Source organism: Corvus hawaiiensis, chromosome 2 (assembly GCF_020740725.1).
Source record: "Corvus hawaiiensis isolate bCorHaw1 chromosome 2, bCorHaw1.pri.cur, whole genome shotgun sequence".
Classification (NCBI taxonomy): Eukaryota; Metazoa; Chordata; class Aves; order Passeriformes; family Corvidae; genus Corvus; species Corvus hawaiiensis.
This window is the reverse complement of record NC_063214.1, coordinates 59,989,094-60,007,961: the sequence shown is the minus strand read 5'-3', so window position 1 is coordinate 60,007,961 and position 18,868 is coordinate 59,989,094. Positions and strand designations below refer to the sequence as shown.

Below are 18,868 nucleotides of genomic sequence, written 5' to 3'. Positions count from 1 at the left end.
CAGCTGACCAGTTGGTAGAGAAGCTGCTGTTTGACTTCAGAATCAGAACATTACTTATATAGAGCACAGAGGCTGGCTATCTATCTATCTATCTATCTATGTCTGTCTGTCTGTCTCTCTGTCTACCTGAAATATATGTATTTTGCTGTGGGCTGAAAGAAATTAACATAGTAACTGTATCTTACTGTGCTCAGTTCTTGCCTGCAAACAGGCAAAACACTGAGAAACTTACCACTAGTGAGCTCATGTTGCGATGATATTGTCTTTATACACATTAAAGCTTCTTTTGTGTTCAGTTTGTACTTTGGCAATTATGTGGGATATCCATAGGGTTTTAAATGCTGAAGCTAGTGAGTTTGTTGAGTACATGCTCTTTGTACTGAAAGTTCAAAGACTAATGAACATCTTTAGGCAAGTGATGCTGCTGCTTGGTCTGTATGAAGCCTTATTTTCTAACAAGGGTCCTGTGGCCCTTCAGTTAGGAAGAGAAAGTTCATTCCATGTTGAGAAATTATGCTGCTCTTCACATGTGCTCATAAGACTCCTGTTTTTGCCTGGTTTGAGATTCATTTTGCTACTTGATTGCTTTTAAACCTCAAAACCTTGCTATTTAGAGAGACCTTCTGTCTTAGTAAATGAATTATTAAAATGCTAAAAGCACAGGGCAGAGATGTTTCTTGTGCTGTTCTGCTCAAATATTAATGCAGTTCTTTGCCCATTCTTGCTGCCTCTTGTTGCTTTGAAGCAGACCAAGTAGTGGAAAAGGTTGTGTGGAAATGTTGAGCAATGTTAGGGGAAAGCTTTTGGTTGAACTCCTGCAGGGAATAAACTAGAGAGTACTTTCAGGCCATCTGCACATATCATTTATGGAAAAAAAGCCATCACAAAAATGATCTGTTTAAAATCTAAGTAAGTGTTGAGCTGGGTTACCCTAATTTGAGCTTTTCTTTCTAGGTGGCTTTATAGGTCATTATTTAGAGATCAGTAAAAACAGGCAAAATGGAAAGAACAGTGTATTACACACATATGTATTTGTGAATCTTCATTTTATTGCAATATTTCTGCTACTGTTTTGGAAACATCTGCCTATTTCTTCTAAATGTCTTTGAAACACTGGGAGCTGAGTGCAGCTGATTCCCTTTGCAATTCAGCATGCTTTTTTCTGTTGTAACCAAAGCAGTGTTATGTGATATTAAAATATTATTGTGTATCTTTCTTTGCAGCAAATTGCACAGAGTTTAAAAGAGGAACAGAAGAAGCTGCCATCTGAAGCTTCATTTTCAGATGTCCGGCTAGAAGGTCCCGAGTCCTGCAGCTTAGTTAAATCTGGTATGAAATACATCTCATATTGTCAAATTAATGCATAAAGCTCATGGGATGTGAGCATTAACTTGAACCATCTGTGAGAAACTTGCATGTGTCTTAAAGGGTTATTTTCCTAGAGAAATTCATAAGTGATTTTGAGAGGCGAACTTTGTCTCAAAGTTCTTAGTTTTATATTTTTTTATGAGAAACAGCCTAATCTTCTTCTTTTGGTGGCATTTCTTTGTGCTCCCAGTGCAGTCCATTTTGTGAAGCAACTACTTTTGCAGCCAACAGCATCTATTGTACTTACATAAAGTATAAAGCTGAGCTTTTGTATTCTCCACTGAAAAGTAGCCGTGCCTTCAAGATATGTACTTGAGGATGCTTTGGTTTGTTAGCTGTGCTAAGATGAGAAAGGTGATTTGGTGTGTCAGGCACATCTCTTAAATTGCAGGTATTTACAATAATTCTTAATTTAGTCCTTGACATTTTAAACATGTGACACGTGTGTCTGTAAATTACAGCAAATTGGAATAAAATTTCATAAAATGTGGCTGTTCTGATGCCAGTCATTCGAGTGTTACAAATATGTAAATTATCGTCAAAGATCCAGGAAGAATTTCTCCTTCTATTTTATCATTGTTCAGAATGGTACAGCATTATTTCCCCAGCAGCATCTTTCTCAGCTCTTTATCACTTGTTTCTCGTATCCTTTTTGATTGCATGGTAGTTTCTTGCCTTTGGCTTGGAAGGTCTGCAGAGGTGTTTCTAGCTGGACCCCACAAATCCCATTGAGAATAGGGTTCATCATACTTCACCCCAGGTGTATGGAACTTGCAAGTCCTGTAAATCTCACCTGCATTCAGGAAATGGAAGGAACCTATGTGGTATAATTTGAGGATATGTGTCTGAGATAATTTGGATTATTTTCCCTTCTGAGGTGCCTCTCTCCCATTTCAGTACCTGCAGGAGTAGCTGAAATGACTAACAAATGGCCTAGGAACCTCCAACTGGTAGCTCAAGATTTTACAGGCTTTCTAATTACTGTGACAATAAATTCATAGTTGCAAAAGGTAGAAAGATATTACTGGATTATTTCAGGTGATTTCTGCACTGATCACATAAACACAAGTACATTTTCCATCAGACTTCGGTCTGTCAGGTGTTGTGAAAATCCATTTTGAGCATACAGTATTATTATGAAGGTTACTCAGGAGGAGCACTTTTTTATGTTTGCAACAACCTCATTACAAAATCGGTTTTGCTGTTCTTTTTGCAGTTATTGAAGTTATGTTTAAACGCTATATTTTCTGCAGCTGTTTAATCCATGTAGGATTATCCCCAGCAGAAAGGAAAGCATGAAGAAATAAAATTAATAGAATGTTTTTTCCTTTTTTTTCCCTAAGCATTTCCTGTAAGTCCTTGATCTCTAACCATTTCTTTTTCCTATTTTCTCTTGTGCTTTTATTTTTTAAAGTAACTGATCATTTCAGCTGTTTAGCTGAATGGGAGGTGTGTGTCATTGGAGACGTGCTGTAAAACTAACTCATTAAAAAAGGTCGAGCTGGGCCACCCCTGAAAGCAAATTCATGTCTTTCGCACGTTTGTGCTCTATTCACATCGAAATCTAGTACTGACCCCCTCAGAAGGAAAAAAAGTGAACCTGTTAGAGTAAAATACAATGTCTTATTTCTGTGTAGAGAGTATAAAATGCAGTCGATATTACAGTCTCCTTTGGTTGAAAGGACAGATGGGCAAGTTTTTCATGTGTGTATTTTGCTTTTAAACAGGTTCAACTGAATCCCTTAATCCCAGGCATCAGACCACGATTTCACCAGCAGATCTGCATGGAATGTGGTATCCTACTGTCAGAAGGACTCTAGTGTGTCTCTCCAAACTGTACAGATGTATAGATGTATGCAAAAATTTCCTTATCTAATTTTTTAGGTGAAGTTATAAAGCGTGTATAGCACCGTGTCAAAATATTTTAATACAAACTAGGAATGGACAACTACTGGCCTCTAACCTCTTAGTCTTTCTGCTGCTATCTTTATGTAAAACAAGTGAACTGACAAACTTAGGTCATCATTTCTAAGACAGTTTTATATTTGTAGAATTAGAAAAATGGCACTGATTTGTACATTTATTGCTTTTGCTGTTACAGAAATAATTTAGTGTCTGATGTTCAAGATACTGGTCTCACCAAAGTTGAGGAGTGAATAGGACAAGAAAAAATAGAAAGTTCTGGGTCAATTACACGGAATGGTTTTATTGCTGAAATTACATGAATGTTGTGAATGTGTTTGTGTGATGTCTCTGGTCTTAAAAATGGTGACTCTACTGCTTCTACATTTTGGAAATGTTGTGAAAATGTTTTTGTGGCACATTTCTTCATGTTTCAAAATGTAGGAGACATTTCCAAAGTTTAAGACAGTAGAAATTTTCATGTCTAGCAGAGACAGAAGCAGTGTTTATTTAACACATATTTTAAGACTTTCCCATTAGAATCTGTTTTATGTTGCTTACTTAACAGCATATGAGGCTGATAAGCCTCTGAAGAAACTGATGCAAGTGGTTTTGCTTTTCTGCATGTGTTGTATCTTTATTAGATGCATTTAATGGATTTCAAAGTATCTTTGATGGGTGTATATGAAACTCCTGCCAAGATGCTATTGCTAAAAAAGAAGCTGGAAAATACTAATGCTGTATTGCTTAAAATATCAATCCCATTAAAGATAGATGAATATTTGCCGTTGTTTTCAGCTAGGCCTTTATAAATGAGGTGATTTCTGCGTTGTTTGCAAGGCTCGTTTATAGTGTGTCTGCACAGAGGTTGATTTAGTTCTACTCTGAGATACTGTAGCAGAACTGGTACCCCTTGCCTGCACCCTGTAGATAGGGAAGACATGAATGAGGTGGTGCTGGCAAGTCTGGAGCACTCAGGGCTCTCATGTGCTCCGTTGCAGTGCACAGCCATGGGCAGGCTGTGTTCCTGTGGCTGGCTCAGCCGTAGGATCGTGTTGCTGCCACTTAAGGACTTGATCCATGTCCCCTGGGCCATGGTAGTTGTCACATTTGTTTACTAAGCTGTCACAAGTGTGAGGTAATTTGAGTCTGCCTGAGGTTAAGATCACTTGAATGATCTCGTGTCTGTTGCAGATGTAGCTTGCACGCACAGGTAGTTGCCCTGACACACAAAGAGGTGTTGGTCAGGTTACCCAGCAAACACCGTTCATGCTGTTGGCTCTGAATGTGTGAGGTGTCACTGACCATGTCACTACCCAGCTGCCAGTTCAGAGCTGCAGGGTGAGCAGGGCATGCTTGTGTGGGTACCTGCATCCAGCGTGAGTGCTTGTAGCAAGCTTTTGTATGTGAATGCTCCATCCTGTGTCGCTGCATTTAGCCAGTATGTTTGTAGCTAGTTAATCTGGAGTTCTGTAAGGTGGTGAACACATTGTTCACAAACTGCAACTCTTAAAATTCTGCTTAAGCTTTGCTAACACCTTTTTTATTGGTCTGATTTCCTCTTCCCTGCAGAGGGCAGTGTTTCAGGGATTATCACAAGAGGCCTTATCTGCCTGCATCCAGTCACTGCTGGGAGCTGCTGATTCCATCAGCAAAAACAAGGTCAGAATCTGTGCTTTGGGTATGATTTCCACAGTCCCCACCCCCAGCCCCTTGTATATCTAAAGTCATGAAGCAGCAGTTCAGAATTCTGTTAAAATCTTAGTCAAGGCATGTTACTCTGCCTCTAGAGACTTGATGGATTTGCCAGTTCTTAGTTATGGTTAATGTATTGCAGGGCAAAGACAATGATTTACATGCTAGCCTATCTCTGAAAAGGTGGAATACAGATCATAGCAGTTGTGTTTACAGGCTGCTCTAACCCATGGGAAGTGATGCCTAAAGAAAAGTTTCTGCTAGAGGACTTTGCTCCCTGTATTTATTTTCACTGCCTGCTATTCTTTTCTCTTTTTCTCTGCCTCTGTTGTTTGAATTTTCAAAAATCTTTCTGACTGTTACATTCACTGGGAAGAAGTTTTAAGTATTCTCTGCTCAGAACTCTACTGTCAAAATGTTTGATCTCATGTGTTGCTCAGAATTCAATGCAGATTCATCAGGTCATTTAAACTTTAACTGTTAGTTTAAGTAGTTGGAGTAAACTTTCTTTTTTCCTGTCACAGTTCCTTTAAATCCTGTAGTAATTTGCTAATTCCTAACAGCCAGTAAATGAATTTAAAAAAAAAAGTCTTAGTAGGCTAAAATTGTTGGATTTTTAGAAGCAGTAAATATTTAGTAATGAAAAAAGTTTTAGTTCTGATTGGAAATGATCTGTTTTGAAGTATTTCTTTTGAGTGTCCTTTGAAAAATATCTGTTAAACATAGTATCTTTAAAAAGAAATTCAAGCTACACTTCCCTTTAGCTTGAGCAGATAGCTATTTTCTGTGTAACTGATTCAGAATTCTACAGTTAAATACCCATTCCAGCACTGTGTACCTGGCCAACATTGACTTAAAAGTATTGCAGAGAATGAAACTCATCCTGCAGTGACCCCTAAATAGGTTGGCCCAGAACTAGGATCTCTATCACTTTGTTCTTGCTGCATGTTAATTTAACATTTTCTGGTGAAATGATGCATATAAGAATTAATAAAAAAGCCAAACCCAAACAACTCAAGAAGCCCTTTCCACCACTCATTTCTTGTGAAATTTCAATTTGTTGAAACTGCAGATTTAAATCTGATTTCTTCTTTTCTGTTTTATTTAACATTATATCAAGGAAAGTTCTCCAGCTTGCAAAAGCAAATTTGAATTCTTGAGTCCTTCTCCTTTCACCTCAGTGAGCCATGAACTTTAAAGATTAAAACCAGCACTCAGTATAAAGCATGTAGCTAAAATAACAGGCAGTGCAAAACTGATCATCTCGGTGGTGTGAATTTGGCCTTCTTTTATTCTTTGTATCTTTGCTGTACTGTTTAGAAATTAACTAAGCTTTGTGTTTAATGACATGAGAGAAATGCGCTGTAAGACCTTTGCAGAAAAGCACAGTTAATCAAGGTTATTACAGGAACATTAACTTTTTTTAGTCATTGTAATGATGAAAACAAATTTAGAACTTCATGTTTTTCAACTATAAATTATATGAATTGCATGAAATAATTCCTCTCTCTTAAGAAGAATAAATTTGTATCTTTCAAATAGTGGATACCTGTACTTAATGGGGACATTTAGTAATACGGCTGTGTGATCTAATTCTTCTAAGAAATGGGAATAAAGTCTGCTTCTGTAGTACACTGTATTAGGAATAGTACAGAAGTGGGATTTGTTGATCCCACAGTGTAGTTAATGGCACTACAGACTAATGGAAAAAGCTTGTTAACTAGTAAAAGTGGAAATGTTGAAACTTTGCTCTTCATTTAATTGTTTGGGGTTTTGTTTTTTTTTTTACATGTAATGCATGTTCTTTCTCTTGTGCTGTAGACCCACGTTGATGGACAGCTTTTCTTAATAAAACACCTTTTGATTCTTCGTGAACAAATTGCTCCTTTCCACACTGATTTCACCATTAAGGAAATTTCCCTGGACCTTAAGAAAACTAGAGGTACTAAACAGTTGCTGGCTACAGAATGGGATGGGATTGTCCTCCCTTAATGTGCCAGCACAGGTTTTGGGTTTATTTTATGTTCACTTGCAATGACCTGTATGCTTTTTTCTAATCTCTTGCTTTGTTCCTAGCTTCTCTGAAAAAAACCAAAACTGTTCTCCTCCTCAGGGCAATTCAAGATGTAGCTAACAAATTCTTTATTTTTGTATGAAATGCGTTTGCCTGCTTTTGCTGCTGACCTAACTTATTTATCCAGTCTTTTTTAAGAACAGCTAAGTAATCTACATTTCTATTGCACAGACGTGTCTTTCCCCTTTTCTGACCCGTTAAAGGAATATCTCTTCTTACTGGTGCTTAGCAGGTGAATTTAACAATACATGGTCAACTTACCTGGAACAAATTAAGATTTCCTGGACCTTTGTGTGAACTTTTTTGTTTTGGGAAGGATTTTTTATTTTGCAAGTTCAATAAATAGTATTGTTGGGTGGTATTATGTAGCAAGCGTGTCTCTTGTAGGAAGTGAAAATAGAAGTAGTGGCCACGACCATGGTTTTTGAAATTGTACTATTGTTCCCCTGTAAAATTCAGGAAAAAAGCTCTCAATACAAAACTGAACTGTCATGCACTTTCCAAGCTGTAAGGATAATGGGAAAAACTACGGGAAGCATGTCAAGTTTCTCTCCTTCCATTCCAGAAGAGAAAGCTGAAGAAGTAACTCCTCTTTCCTGCTGTCTGATTTGCTGCAGTCTTAACTCTGAAGCAAGCATTTCTTACACTAACCATTTCACTTGTTGCATTTGAACATCAATGAAACCTCCTACCTGTTGAGTGGTTTCTAGTTGACTGGAGGTTAAAGGGCAAATACATCCTTTTGGTGTCTTGTCCTGGCTGACACACAAGTTTGTTCTCCATCTTCATTTAATGGAATAAATTTTTGTGCCAGCCAGTACTTTGCAGGTGGTAGTGGTAAGTACTGGAAAATACTTTCTTTATGTTGAGTGGTGGAGGCAGTGGTGTTGAAAATATGTATGTTGTGCTTAGTTCTTTCTGTGGTTTAGCATAGGCCAGTAGGGCTTTTATATTTGGGATGAATTGTAGAAGAAAAATAACCTGGCTAATAATTTTACTGTGTTCTAGACAAACTTCCTGCACACAGATTTAAGATCTAATTTGGTATTTACAGACGAAGAGATACTGCTTACTGTAAAAGTCATGCTTTTGCCCAATTTTTTGAAGTAGTATAATGTTAAGGTTCATGTAACTGAAATATGCAGTGGGATAAAGGACTAGCTCATAGGCTTCTAAACAAGAATTTGGGAAGTCTTTGGAATTTCTGATGTTTCTGGTAAAAAATTCAGAGAACAAAATAATCTTTCTCTGTGGTCACCTTTCACTGCGTAGGAGTGCAGATTCTTAGTTCAGTGCAAAACCTACAAGCCTGCGTATTTGGTATTCCCTCTTTATTTAACGCCTCAGAGAACACTTCTTTTAGGTCTTGTTTCCCTCCCTCTGTTTTATACAGAGTGCCGAATTCCTTTTGAAATGAAAAAAAAGAAACCAGATAGATGTGTAGGATGTTAAATCGCTGACAGTAGGGTAATAAGCTATACTGCAACTATTGATAATTTTCTTTTTCCCTATTTGACTAGATTTCAGCTTGACAGCATCCTGTTAAGACTATAGATGTAATTCCAGTATCTTGTCTTAGTTACAGACATTGTTGGTTTTCCTTCTTGGGACTTCTGTGGAGAACATAATCATGAATGTTTATCAACCTTGATGCTTTGTTTTTAGTCCTAACTAAAACAATTAAGTTCAGAGCACCAATTTGTAGTTCTTTCATGCAACTGTACTTGGTTTTCCCAGGCAGTGTGTGCAAAATTCTGCATATTGTTTGTAAACGCTTAAATAGCTTATGTAAAAGTCTTCCACTTGGAGATACAGTAACAGGAAGCAGAGAGCTCACACAATTTTCATGCTCATAGCACTGCAGTAACTTGTTTGTTTCTTGTAATTTATTTATCTGTTTAGACTGTGCAACTGTTAGGTTCAGGTGTACCATAGGTGCCATTGAAAAATAGTGAATTAAGCTTTATGTGCTTCTGTGCATGTGCATTTGTGCATCATTAATGTTACAGTTATAATCATTCATGCTGGGCCATTTTTTATGCATAAATGAGGGATTAGAGTTTGTAGTTCCTGGAGGTGAATGGCATTGACTTACAGTGTGAGTGACTTTCTGATTCACAGATGCAGCATTTAAAATCCTGAATCCTAAGACAGTTTCAAGATTTTTTAGGCTAAACAGCAACAACGCCTTGATACAGTTCTTACTGGAGGTAATGTGGAGTCTTACTGCATTAAGAAAAATTGGGTCATTTAAGTGTGTGGGTGATCTCTGGCAAATAAAAAGAAGAGAATTGTCATTCTCTGTTTAAGGGTACTCCAGAAATCAGAGAACATTATATCGACTCCAAGAAAGACGTAGATCGTCATCTGAAATCAGCTTGTGAGCAGTTTATTCAGCAGCAAACCAAACAGTTTATAGAACAGCTGGAGGAGTTCATGACAAAGGTACAAAGGTGTTGTATGTTGTTAACCTAACTGAAGTACTGGTAGGACAAAGGAATTAGTATTTAAATTGGTTATAGGACAAGCTGCTAGTGTTCTGTGATTAGCTGAAGATAATATTCTTTCCTTTTAAGTTCCAACAAAGCAATTTTCCAGGCATTTTTGAGATTAATGAGTTAAAGGAACATGACATAGTTTGTTTTTAAAAGCAACCCTAACCCTTGTGTTCTTTGATCAAGAAGCTTTAACTTTTCATTGAATTGGAACAGGTGTGTGAATGTTGGCAGGAGCTTTTCTTTTTGCAGAACCACTTTGACTGCATTTGTAAGCCTTCAAAAACAGCCTTGGGTCATGTGTGTTCTTGAGGGAGGTCTTAGAGTATGAGATGTCTTGTTACAATACATTTCATTCTAGAACCTGCTCTAGAGGTCAGGATTTCTAGGTATCTTGAGAAAACTTCACAATAGGATATATTCTGGACTGTAGGTGCTGAGAATAAGTGACGTGACCTCTCAGAAAGTGGGGCTACAGCATTGCATGGACTGCAGATATCCCAGCTGCTGATTTTTGAGAATTTAGAAGATTACAGTATTAAATTTACTCATACCTGTCACGCTGGGGTAGAGGTCAGTGGCAAGCCTAAAATGTAGATGGGTAACTGGTGAGATTGATAGATTGTCTGAGTGATCTCAATGATTCATTTGGAATCTGGGGAGTTTGACTAAGCTGCTTAAGGATAAATCTCTTTTGAGGTTTTGTATCCTTAGATGCCTAAACATCTTTGTAAATTTAATCCCATTTTGAATTTTACTTTCAAGAATTTATCACAGCTGTAATTTTGAATTGCATTTCTGTCAAGCTGCTTCCCCTGTGTGTTGTTAAGTCAGGTCATAGAAGAGAGAGAGCAGTGGAGATTCCATGCACTGTGGTATCTGAGTTGCGCTATTTTTATTTGGTCACTTTGTTGTGAACTCAACTGAAAGAAACATCATTTTGTTGATTTTACTTGTTTTAGGTAGCTGCTTTAAAAACAATGGCCACTCAAGGAGGTCCCAATTACAGCCTTTCACAGCAACCTTGGGCACAGCCAGGTATTTACTTTGGTTTATATTCATGTTACTAATAGGAAACTGAAGAGGTGGTCAGAATAACTTGGACTGAGAGACTGTGATTGATTTTGAAAAATTCTGCATATAAGAACTGTCTACCTTTTTATTGCAAATCCTGGCTTTCATTTTTGCTTGTGTGCTATTTGAAATGTCTTAAGCCAGCTCTAAAAACCTGACAAACTTCAGAATATGTAATTAATTGGTGCACTAGATTAATGCCTTGAGTATTTCTCAAGCTGTGACTGTTCTTGCATGTAAACAGCATTTCTGCAACTGCATACAGAATGTGCTTAAGGAATTAATTGATTACGTTATGATAAAGCTTTTGCTTTTGTAGGAAAGAATGTATCCTCATTGAAGCCCTTATTGTCTGTACATTTGGTATTTACTTTGGTTTCAGTTTTTCTGTCATTATGCAAAAATGGAATCCGGGTTTGTTTCCCTCTTTTTAAAAATTTAAATGTCAATGCTTCATAGGAACATTTGGAGCAGTTTTAGATGTTCCTAGGTTGTTTTGCTCTTCATATTACAAAGTTGTGCTTCTGGGTGGAAAAATCTGATTATTCCAATTCATACATTGGAACCTTCTGTTGTATCATATTCTTAAGATGCAAAGCCAGCCATGTTCATACATAATTCAGTGCTGCTCAATGGGTCAGACACTCTCAAGGGCTAACTTGAGCTTCTACTTAACATCTCCCACTTCTTCAGGAGTATTTTTAATGTTTGTTTGGAGATAATTATGTGTGTAGAGATTGAAGTAGAGCTTCTGCTGTTTCTTGGAGTCATTTGTCTGGGAAACAGGACTAGGCAAAAAGTTTAGATGTGGCAGAAGCTGAAGGGGGGAAAACCCCACATAGGATATTAACTGCAGTACTTTAAAACTACAGAATGTATTTTTCCCCTGGCCTTTAAGCAATGATCTTGTAGAATCATTAAAATTCCGAGCAATAAAGAGAGAGGGTCTTGTCTGACAGAGGATTCCGGTCTGATTGATTCAAAATCCAGATTACGGTGCAGTCTTTCCTCCCACAGACACGGCCTGTGATCAATAAGGAGAATTTGTGATATTCTGTTCTCTTTACTAGCACTGTTTATTTCCTAGCAGTTCCTTTTCCAGGTAAATTTTCTGGGAGGGAGCCTATGTAGAACTTTGCTTTTTTTGTTGCTGTTGGAGGGCTGTGATTTCAGAAACCTCAGGAGGGTGTGGTAGCTTTCAGAAATGGGGTGGATGCATTTTCTGCAGGGAAAGGAAGCAGTATCTGGCACGCTGTGGTCCTGTGATGGGTTTGATACTGCACAGCCCAGCCGCCCCCTCTCTCCCTTCCACTCAAACCTGTGGTAATGATCTGCCCAGAAGAGTGGAGGTGATTTTCTGGAGCGTAGGTTTCAGCGAGCCGAACTCTGCTTTAGCCTGTTAAACATATTTTCTTTTACTTTCAGCAAAGATCAACGATCTAGTCTCTTCCACTTACAAGACAATAAAAACAAAGTTGCCATCAACTTTACGAAGCATGTCCTTATACTTGTCCAATAAAGATACAGAGTTAATTCTGTTTAAGCCAGTCAGGGTGAGTATTGCTGCCATGTTTTCCTGGAGGTGTTTCGTGGTGCTATCTGTAGCTTAAAAAAGCCAAATCCAAACTGCTCTTGCTTCTGCTACACAACACACACATATGACAGGGAAGTAACTGCTGCTCTTTATTCTGTACATCTTCCACTTGGCACCAAATGAACTACCATAAAGAAAATTAACTCTGTCCAACACCAAACCAGTAGGTTTTGGTCACTTATGCATGGCAGGAACACCAGAGGCAGAGAGGATGATACAGATTCAGTGGAAAACCTACTGTAAACCACCAGAAGAACCAAGCTTGAGTTTTAAACTTCCAGATGCAGGACTCAGTGTTTCACTTTAGCACATCTTAGCTGAAGTTTTTATCTCACAACTAATGTGGATTCCTTGTAGCTGTTTTGGTGCTTGTTTTAGACAAGTTCTTAAAGCTTGGCTGCTTGCCCCTACCCCATCACTTCAGTAGCTATTCCATGTACATTGTGCTTGTTCTGGTTCATGTTTAAGATGGGTGTTACGTTTTTTAATATTGATTTTTTTCTTCTTTCTTTTAAAAGAATAACATTCAGCAAATGTTCCAGAAACTCCATACTCTGTTAAAGGAAGAATTTAGTAATGAAGACCTCCAGATCATAGCTTGTCCTTCAATGGAACAGGTATATACTGAAGTTCCCTATTTTATCAGTTGGTCTTCCATGTGACTGGCTTTTTTAAACATTGATTTTTTTCATTTTTTGTATTTCCAGTGTTCAGAGTCCTTATTTATTTTTTATCCTACTTAATCCTGGATGATTAAACTTTGGGCTTTTTCTGATCTTTAGGCTCTCAGCTAGGAGGAGGCTTTGTTTGGTTGGGTTTTTTTAATAAATATCTAATAGATTTTCTTAAACCAAGGTGGTGATTGATGTTGCTGGGGATTGGGTTGTACAGCACTGTAGAAGAGTCTTGCCATTTCCTGGCATTGTCTTCCTGGAAAGGTATCAAAGCCAGTGAATATGCCTTAAAAAAACCTGTGCATTTGAAGGCATCTTGCTTTTGACAAATACAAAAAGCAGCAGCTTTTACATTTAGGAACCACGAGAATGAATTACTAGAGTGCATCTGAAGTGAATTGTATTGAGGAAATGTGCAGATGTTTGTGGAAGTGTAACCCTACATGGTAAGGTCTTTAGTCTCAGAGATGATTTGGGTTAAGAATTTTCTGTATTAGGATTCTCTGTCAGAAACCAAGTAGGCTTTTAAAAATGTCACTTGGACCTTAGTAGTCTAGGGAATGTGGGTAGAATCTTGATTATCACAGGATGACAGTATTTAAACAGGTAATCTAGTTTATGGATTAGAGGATGTTGCCTGCAGTGCGTGTGGCCCCAGGAATGTGTGATAACTGTCCTGGAGCACTGAGTGGGAGTGATGCACCATAAGGAGGTGGGGTTATCCTAGAGGAGGTGGCTTCCTCTAATTGTTTATCTGATGAACCCTGGGCTCACTTATCCTGCAAACTGAAGTGTATGGAAAACAATATTGTAATGTGTAGGAAACAAATATTGTGAAGGGTCCCAAATGTGTTTCAGATATTTGAGATGAATGGTAACATTTTTTGCCAGTGTGCCAGTTCTTTGGAATTTCTTGACAACACATGAAGATATCTTAGGAAGTTTGTCACAGTAGTTTTGACTGCTGAAATGAGTGGTCAGCATCATCAGCAGCTGAATTTTAAAAAGCCTGTGAGTAGGCATTTAAATGGAAATTTTGGCTGTTGTTTTGTAATTGTCTTCTGATTAATGTGCTTCCCCGGAATCCTGTTTAAAGGTTAAAATATGATACATCAATTTTGTAACTTGGTTGCTCTGTCTAACATAGGCTTTCATTTTGTCTTTCAGGTGAACTTACTGTTGTCTATGTCCAAGTAGCCCAACAGTGAGGCTGCTTGGAATAAGCTTCAGCTGAATGCCAGGCAGTGAAGGGAATGCAAAGACATTTGCTTAAAGTAAACGAAGGATACCACTGTGCAGTCCAGTCTGCATCAAAACTATCCAGGCTGCTAAACCCTGTTTTAGGGAAAAAAACCAAAATGAACTGGTTTGTTGATTTGTTAAAGGTCTTCCTGTTCACTGGCTTGAGAAGTGGGCCGAAGAAAATGAAACAAAAACCCCTTTGCTGATCACTCTTATGGAAGCTCAGTTACTGCCTTTTCCAGATATTTTCAAAATTGAAAACCTTTTTTGTTGTTTTTTTTTTTAATGTAAAAGCCATTCTGGCTTTCCCTTAATGAGCTGATACAGGCAATGGAAAGTCACACTTTCAAAGACACGCTGGTTATACAGTGCAGGGAATCAAATGAGAGCAGGAATAGTTATTTGTGAGACTTGGAAGGTGAGCACATTGGTATGACAATTTGACTTAAGCAGGCATGCTCTGAGTTTTTCTTTAACTTCCCTGAAAATCCTGGTAATCCATCACATGCTTGAAAATAATTCAGAGGTTCTTGCTTGGGAAAACTTAATTTCCCACATGTGAAGTGTTTCTTGGAACACTGGATGTTCTGTCTTTCTTATACTCTTGTGATTGGGAGCTGTGAGGTCTGACCTGAAGTTTCATACTCTAGCCTTTCTCCATGTAAAGAGTCTCACATCCTTGGGATTTGCAATGGAAAGCTGTGCAATATAATTTCTGTTGTTTCTGAGGGAACTGCATGTTTTCAGATGCTTTCCAGCAAGGCTTAGCATTGAGGTTTTCAGGTACTTAGTTTTAGGGCAGAGTTGGTTTTTTTGCCTTTCCCAAGATCAGATGGTGGTGTCACATGGTTTAAAGTGGGAACTGGGTCTGGAACTTGCACAGCCTTTGTGCCCTGGAGTAAGTGCTAATCAGGAGTGTGGGGATGCCTGAAACTCGATGTGCAAGGCTGTCAAATCTGCATTGTAGAGAGAGGTTAAGTACTCGGTAAGTGGTAAACAGTGCAGGCTGTTGGGTGAGCATTAATTGGACATTTGTGTGGAAAGCTGGATGCTAAATGCCTGGCCCTTAATGCAATGAGCACTTCAGAGTGTCTCAGTGTTTAAATCTTCATTGTGCAGCCCTGCAGAATGAAATTGTAGTGGGTGATGTGGCAGATTTTTAACTTATTTATAAAGCCTGTTTTGTACTTTTGAATATGAAGAAATCTCCTTGCACATGGGTGGTATTTTGATTTAATAATTTTCCTGTTATAAATAACAAGGCTGGAGTATAAGATGGTAGGATGGAAAGCTACCACAAGAAATGTTGCAGCAGTGGTGCACAGGTACATAAATGGTACTCATAGGACCTTACATGACTCCTTAAAAATTAACTAAAGGAACTAACAAGGAGAAAAACTTGCCCTCTCCCTTTACTTTTGTAGAAATACAGGCTGTAAAATAATGTCCAGTGTGTTGTAATATATGTATATTTGTTTTTTATAAAGTTTTTCAGAAGGACTGCATGGTCACTGTACAGAGTTATGACTGACTTAATACAGACATTGTATAGAAGAGATGTGAAGGGTAAACCATGGCAGTAGTCTCTCTTGTGCTTGGGATCTTTTTCTCTCTTAGAGTACCCAGACAGCTCTAGGACAGCTGGTGGAAAGATTAGAAGAGCAATCAGTTTATACAGCCTGTTTGCTAAATGAACATTTGTTTAAACATGTACAGTTTCAGATATTTACGTTTACAAATAGTGTAAATACTTTCAAAAGATTAATTTAAGATGCTTTATATTATCTGACTAGAAACTTGCTGGTTTTAATTTTTTTAAATAAAAATGTTGCCTCCTATTTTGGTCCAAGAGTAAAGCTTTATTCTGTATCCTGAGGCTTGTCTGTCAAGATAACTGTAATACAGAGACAATAAATATCCTGTAAGCACAGGCAATGCATTGCTGAGAAGTGTTCTTTTTTTAGCAGTGAGAGAATTGAGTTTATTTGGCACAGATATATACCTTAGTGCTGAATGTACAGCTAATTGTTAAATTAATGCCTCTTTATGGTTATAATAAAAGTAAATTTGTATTTTCTTTACTGACAAGCAATCTTGTGTGACTAAATAGTCTCTTTCCTTGCAATTTTGTTAGGAGGAAGGAACCACAACTATAATACAAGAACTTATTTTAACTAAGTTGGCTTTTACTAAGAGAGCTTGGGAGGTAGTGGCAGAAAACACTAGTATTACTGTATTTGATGACTGTTCTTGCCTGGATTTTCAAAGACTCATCTACCCAGAGTTTCTCATTACCCCAGAGTGCTCTTCTGGCCCTTGGTGTTGTAAAACACATTATCCAGAAGCTTCTAGTTTGCCCCCTATAATGCCAGCATGAAGTTTCCCTTCACCCTCTGGCTTTCACAATGTCATTGGAATGAACTATCAAAGTAAAAGCTCTCCTTCCCTGTGGAATTTGGCTTCTCTCTGAGCGGTGTGGGGCAGTGATGTGTGACTAGAGCTTCCTGGTTGCTTGGAGCCTCCTCTAGGGGTCTGGCCCTTTGGATTGTGTCTTGTAAATGAGGTGAATGCCTGGCCAGCTTTTGGACACCAGTGGTGCCTGCAGCAAAATCTGCTGTGCCATGTGTTTTTCAAGCAAAATGTAATAGTCCTTTTCTCAAACTGCATATTTGGTATTGACCAAGTGATGCGGGTATGAAAAGGAGGAAGAGTCTGTGCTGCTGAAGCAAATCCTGATGGCTGCAGGTAGATCCAACTCTGTCCACAAATGCTGTTTTCTGCTCTTGTGCATTTTCTCCTCATTGAGCCCTGGATCCCAGCCAGTACAGTGGAGCAAATCAGACATTTGATATAAAGGCCTCTAAATACAGCAAAAAGAAAAAAGAATCACTGTTTGTCCCTTTCGGTGGTGGGCAACACACCACTAAGCCATGGGAATTGCCATCAGCTGGAGCCTGGAAACCCAAGAGAGACCTCGTGTTCCCTCTCTTGAATTGCCCCTGGTCCATGTGCGCAGGCTGCTCTTTGCCATCCCCTCTGCACCAGCCCAGGTGTGTCTGGCTGAGAGCCAGAGCAAGCTGGTCAGTCACACTTGGCACAAGCAGTTCCCAAATCTCCGGTTCCCCAGCTGTAGGATGGAAGCCATGTGCTTCAGGGTACTGAGTTTTTGGTGTGTAACCCTGCTGATCAGACTGGGATCCATCACATGCTGTCAGCTGAGGCAAACCTGGTCTTACAAGGACCTGATGTACAGATGGGCATTGTGAGCTTGAAGAAAGGAGCTTTATTTTCATTGCAAAGTGACTGTTACCACCCTGGTAAGGGAAAAGTTGGTCTGAAATGCTGATGTGGCTGCTTGCTGTGAGCACTGATTTCTTGCATTTCAGTATTTCATGCAGGTAGAAGATAATGAGATGCAAGGAGTGATATCACTCAGGAGATTGCCAAAAATATTGCAACACTGATTGTTGGAGAGCAGGCTCCTGAGCTGAATGTTTTTGGACTGAAGGAAGAGGTCCTCTTTACTTTCTGGCCGCCTAAGTGCGTGACTTCTCTGGATCTTTCAGCTGCAAAGAGAGCCCGTGCAGAGTGAAGGGTGTTAATGCTAAACTCTGTGAGGTGGGGCTGAGTGGGAGGGCATCCTGCGTCTCAGAACCCAGCCTTTCACCATGCAACATGCTGTGGGTGCCCTTTCCCTTTGTGCCCGTGGAGCACACTGACCCTACAGCTCCCCCTGGGAGCTGATCCTCTTCCAGAACAGTGGGCTGGGAGTGGGCTGCCCAGAAGTAGTGGGACAAGGAAGATGACTTCCTTATCTAACAGAGCAGATGGTTCTGAGCAGAAGTCTGAATTTTGGGGGTCAAAGAGCAGTAGCCAGTGCTTTATGGTTCTGCACACTTGGGGCTTTGGCTCACTGCCACCCTCCTGAACAGCCACTGCAGAAATTGTTTCCATTAGCAATGTGCCCGTGACCATGTACAGAATATTGCTGTGAGGGCTGCCAGCATTTGGTCTATGCCTGCACCAGGGAAGACAACTTGAATCCTTCCCCCTGAGGCCTCAGCCCCCAACCAAGCACGAGCAGCGCATTATTTCAGTGCTGACCAGTTGTGTTTGCCTCTAGTAAGAGACAGGGCTACATACCAGTAGGCTGGGACAGTCACATTGGCACCGAGTGGGGCTCAGCCCTGGCCAGAACAGCATTTCAACCTCTGAGGAGGGGTCAGAGGTGGGAAACCTGAGTGAGTGGTGACAAATACCAAAGGATTTTGGTGTTCCTCTCCCCACATGCTTGTTTCATGTTAAGTGAAATGCTGTTTAGATAAAATCAGAAGCTTTGTGCTTATACTGACATTTAATATTAATGTTTTGAAAAGAAACAGTGTTTCAAAATGAATTTGTGAGTGTTGTTCTTACCCTCCAGCAACAGCATTTCAGCTCATCTTAATGCTTTCCCAGGAGAGAATTTCATTAAGAGTCACACAGGCAGGAAATTTGGTTTTGAATGGAACAGCGATTTTTCTGCATGAAAATTTGTGACCAGTCCCATGCAGCAGTCCCAGGTTTATCTCCACTGGGTGGTTTCATTGCTGCTCTCCAAGGAGCTGGTAGGCAGGAGCAGGGATGTCATGGCAAGTGCTCATCAGGAGCTGGGACCCCACACTGAAGCAGACAGGATTGTTGTGCCTGGGGAACAGTAAGTCAATTCAATCCTAAACCCAGGATTTAATGGTGATGTGCCCTTTCTGTT

General features: G+C 39.3%; 1 protein-coding gene across 1 annotated transcript in view; it reads left to right on the top strand.

Annotated features, from left to right (window-relative positions):
* The window catches only part of COG3 (component of oligomeric golgi complex 3), a 31,210-nt gene extending 15,000 nt beyond the window's left edge, over positions 1 to 16,210 (top strand). Inside the window, exons 14-23 of the mRNA XM_048295326.1 lie at positions 1,224 to 1,329; positions 3,096 to 3,220; positions 4,843 to 4,932; positions 6,787 to 6,907; positions 9,161 to 9,249; positions 9,350 to 9,484; positions 10,497 to 10,572; positions 12,034 to 12,161; positions 12,721 to 12,819; positions 14,044 to 16,210. Coding sequence (XP_048151283.1) covers positions 1,224 to 1,329; positions 3,096 to 3,220; positions 4,843 to 4,932; positions 6,787 to 6,907; positions 9,161 to 9,249; positions 9,350 to 9,484; positions 10,497 to 10,572; positions 12,034 to 12,161; positions 12,721 to 12,819; positions 14,044 to 14,073 — 999 coding nt within the window. The 3' untranslated portion in view covers positions 14,074 to 16,210. The remainder of the gene's footprint in view (positions 1 to 1,223; positions 1,330 to 3,095; positions 3,221 to 4,842; positions 4,933 to 6,786; positions 6,908 to 9,160; positions 9,250 to 9,349; positions 9,485 to 10,496; positions 10,573 to 12,033; positions 12,162 to 12,720; positions 12,820 to 14,043) is intronic.
* Positions 16,211 to 18,868: the final 2,658 nt, after the last annotated feature.